A 4,013-nucleotide genomic window follows, 5' to 3' on the forward strand; every position below is an offset into this window, starting at 1 on the left:
TTGTTTTTAGTTATAATTTGGACCACTTTCGACGAACTGTGGGTTTTTTCTTTTTCCTTTGAGTGGAAGACACTGACCGAGGTTTTTGAATTGATCACATCATTGAAACAACTGTACATTATCAACTTCTGGATTGGCAATTTTTATCGCGCATGGCCTTTTTAGAACCCCACGGTTCAAGTCACCCAGTATACCTTCATAGTTCTCATCTGTATCATCGCAATCGGATAACTCTTGATCTTCAGGTGGAAATAAATTCACATCGATTGAATTGGCATTTCTGATGTCGTCTATAATATCTGCATTATAGTCCTCATTCAGATCTTCGAGCCATCCAATTATCTTCTCAGTTGTTTCTTGTCTATAAAAAGGTATTATAATATATTATATATGAATGCCCGTAAAGCCAAACTGGTGTAGCGTTTACGTATGATAAAACATACGCAATGATTTACAAAAAGCTAAAACACATTTCGGGGCAAATTTTTCACTGCATTTTATATGTATTCGATGCCTCATGGTTTCAACTTTGAGTTAATGCAAGTTTTTATGTATATAATACTGTTGCTTGTGTAGAGTACCTCCACTTCACTTCCAAATATTCCTAATACTCCAACTCAAATTAAGTAAACCACTTCAATTCACTCCACTTTCAATTTCAGTGACATAATTCTTTCATTTCAATTTACTCCACTTTAACGACACAATTCTTTTCCAATTTCAATAACATAAACTCTTTGCCCTTTTCTTTGAAACCCGAAACATAAGTAAACACATGGCACACACCAAATGCACTTTTTGTCACACGATACCCCACTCCAAAGCAAAGCCATAACTCATTGTGAAGTAGGTTAACCTAAACAAAATTTAAGTCAACCTAAGCAGAATTTTAATTGTATGGTATTTTAAGAGTTTACAATTTTGTTATTGATTTTTACTTGCAACAAATGTTTGATTGTAATTATGTATATTGATGACAAGGCAAAAAGAAAGTATAAAAATAAAGCCATTCTATCAGAAGTCAGCTCAGTCAGCTCTAGCAGCTCACACAGCTCACTCCTAATAGTTGGAAGGCAGTCGTTTGCCCTAACTCTAAAAATCTTCTTTTATTTTTAAAGGAATCTTTAGTCGGCAGGTTTGCCCTAAAGCTCTTCCGTGAATTAGTAATTCTTTTATTTCGATGATCCTGTTTCGCTCATTTACATGACGATCTTCGATACCATCACTAAAAGCACTCTACATCACTTGTACCTTACATGGCGATCCTGCGGACGATCCTACGGACGATCCTAAACGCTAAATAAATCATTAGTAAAAATGGCTGTCTGGGAAGGAAAGAAATACAAATTAGAAAAGAGTGAAAACTTCGACGAATACATGAAGGAATTGGGTGTCGGCATGGTTCTAGGCAAAATGTTTAACAGTATCAGCCCCACCGTTGAACTGAAGAAGGATGGTGATAATTACTCTTTCACCACTACCTCAACCTTCAAGACAACCACGGTCAACTTCAAGCTGGGCGAGGAATTCGATGAAGAGACACTTGATGGTCGCAAAGTGAAGAGCGTCTTCACTCTGGATGGCAACAAATTGGTGCAAGAACAGAAGGGTGACAAACCATCGACCATTATTCGTGAATTCACTAACTCCGAGCTAGTGACTACTCTCACCTTCAACGACGTGAAGTCCGTCAGAGTCTACAAGGCAGTGCGCTACATGCGAAGTTCAAAACAACAGTAACAAAAAGCTAAAGTAATTTAAAATAAAAAATGCCACTTCTTGCAATAAAGTAATGATTGAAAAACTAACTATCATACAGCATACATTGTACTTTATATATACTTATATATATATTTTGGATTGTGAATATCCCAATTTTGTTTATGACTAATTATTTGCTGATTAATGCATAAAATAATGTAATTAAAAGTATGAAGTTGTTATTAGGTAACAATTAACTATTTTTATGTGATTAGGCTGCTAATTAAAGTGAAATAATTCTCAATATTATTAACGACGCGCACCAAATTGTTCACACATGCTATGATAAATATTGTTGAATAGAGATTTTTCGCTAATGCATTTAAATATATTAACATTTAATTTACAATTTTTATCATTGACAAATATTTAAGCACAAAACCGGCATAAGAACAAATATGACTTTTTGCATTCAGTTAAATAAACATAAAATTGAATATTCGTGCACCTTAATGAAAATAAAAAAAGGTGTAGATTAGACTTAGATTAGGATTAGACTTGATTTGTCAGACTATGATTTCGATATAGTCTACAAGCAAGGCAAAATGAACACAAACGCCGATGCATTATCACGAATAAAGATAGACTCAGACATACTAAAAAAAATGATACCAACGAATTGTGATGACAACAATAAAATGTTTGTAATAACAAGGGGAATGTCTGCCAAAAATAACACCAGGGTAGACAAGGAGAACTACAACTCTCATTCGAAGTCAGGCCAACTTCACATTTGGGAATGTACGTCCATAGCTGATATAAGAAATATAAAAAGATTAAAATTCGTATACGAAGAAAAAATGAAAGGATCCGAAATACAGATAAATAAAAAAGGGGATATTATAGTCCGATATAGTGAGGAGCCTCTGAAATACGTTTCAATCATGGCGAAACTATCATCAATAGCGACTAAAAGAAATATAGAAAAGCTAGCGCTAGCAAAAGATAATTTATTAAGAGAAATGAATATTGAAGATTTTAAGAATGCATTCAACAAGTTACAAAGTGAAAGATTAGAAGAAAAATTAAGACCCCTAAGAATAATTTTATATAAAGCCCCAAAACAAATTAATGACGAAGAAATAAAAAAAAAATTAATCTTTGAGTATCACAATTCAGCACTAGGAGGACATCTGGGTATAAGAAAAACTATCTTAAAATTAAAGCAAAAATACATATGGAAGAACATGAGAAAAATGATAAAACGATATATAAACAGTTGTAAAGAATGTACTCGAAACAAACAGACAAAGTACATAAAAGAAAAAATGACAATAACGGACACACCTAGTACAAGCTTTGAAAATTTAAGCATAGATACAGTAGGACCATTGATTATATCAAATGGTTTCCGATATATTTTAACGGTACAATGCGAACTGACAAAATACGTAATCCTATTCCCAATGAAAACTAAAGAAGCAATTTCTATCGCAAAGACACTAGTAGAACAGGTAATACTAAAATACGGACTTTTTAAAACATTAAAATCTGATCGAGGTACAGAGTTTGCAAATGAATTAATGAAAAATATATGCGAAATACTAAATATAAAGCAGACCTTTTCAGCACCCTATCACCATCAAACAATAACAGTTGAAAGAAGTCACAGAGTCCTAAATGAATTTCTATTACACTTCGTAGAAAGTCACGAATGGGACCAATGGCTACCTTATTTTGCATTTGCTTTTAATACCACGCCGAACATAGAGACAGAATTTTCACCGTACGAGTTAATATACGGAAAACTTCCACGCTTACCAACTGACATAATCGAGGACAATCAACCAGTATATAACATAAACAATTACGCAAATGAGATGAAACTTAGACTAAAAGAGTCACTTCTTAGGGCACAAGAACTGATAAAACTAACAAAACAAAAGAGAAAAGAACTATATGACAAGAACAGTAACACATCAGAACTAAAAGTAGGTGACTGGGTATTTGTAAAACTAGAAACTAGAAGAAAACAGCAAAGTCCATATCATGGCCCTTATCTCATAGTAGAGCGTAAAGGAGTCAATTCTGTATTACAAATCAACAATAAGCTTAAAGAATATCATAATAATACCCTTAAGAAATACAAAATCACCTAAAATATTATCATATTAAATAAATTTAAGAAAAATGTACTATAAAACATAGAATTAAAAATAGATTTAGATATACTAAGAAACTTTCATAGTCATAAAATTATTTTTATTGAAAACCACTGTACTTGCAAAATTTAAACAAATTTCTTAGCACAG

General features: G+C 32.7%; 1 protein-coding gene across 1 annotated transcript; it reads left to right on the forward strand.

Annotated features, from left to right (window-relative positions):
* The first annotated feature begins 1,296 nt into the window (after positions 1-1,296).
* On the forward strand, positions 1,297-1,740 carry LOC129250556 (probable fatty acid-binding protein). The gene has a single exon (XM_054890176.1). The coding sequence runs from the start codon at positions 1,318-1,320 to the stop codon at positions 1,738-1,740; it is 423 nt and encodes a 140-aa protein (XP_054746151.1). The 5' UTR covers positions 1,297-1,317.
* Positions 1,741-4,013: the final 2,273 nt, after the last annotated feature.

The sequence above is a fragment of the Anastrepha obliqua genome, chromosome 6, assembly GCF_027943255.1.
Source record: "Anastrepha obliqua isolate idAnaObli1 chromosome 6, idAnaObli1_1.0, whole genome shotgun sequence".
In the NCBI taxonomy this organism is placed as follows: domain Eukaryota; kingdom Metazoa; phylum Arthropoda; class Insecta; order Diptera; family Tephritidae; genus Anastrepha; species Anastrepha obliqua.

Excerpts from the sequence above, each read along its gene's own strand:
- LOC129250556 (XM_054890176.1), top strand. The coding sequence starts at position 1,318 with ATGGCTGTCTGGGAAGGAAAGAAATACAAATTAGAAAAGAGTGAAAAC.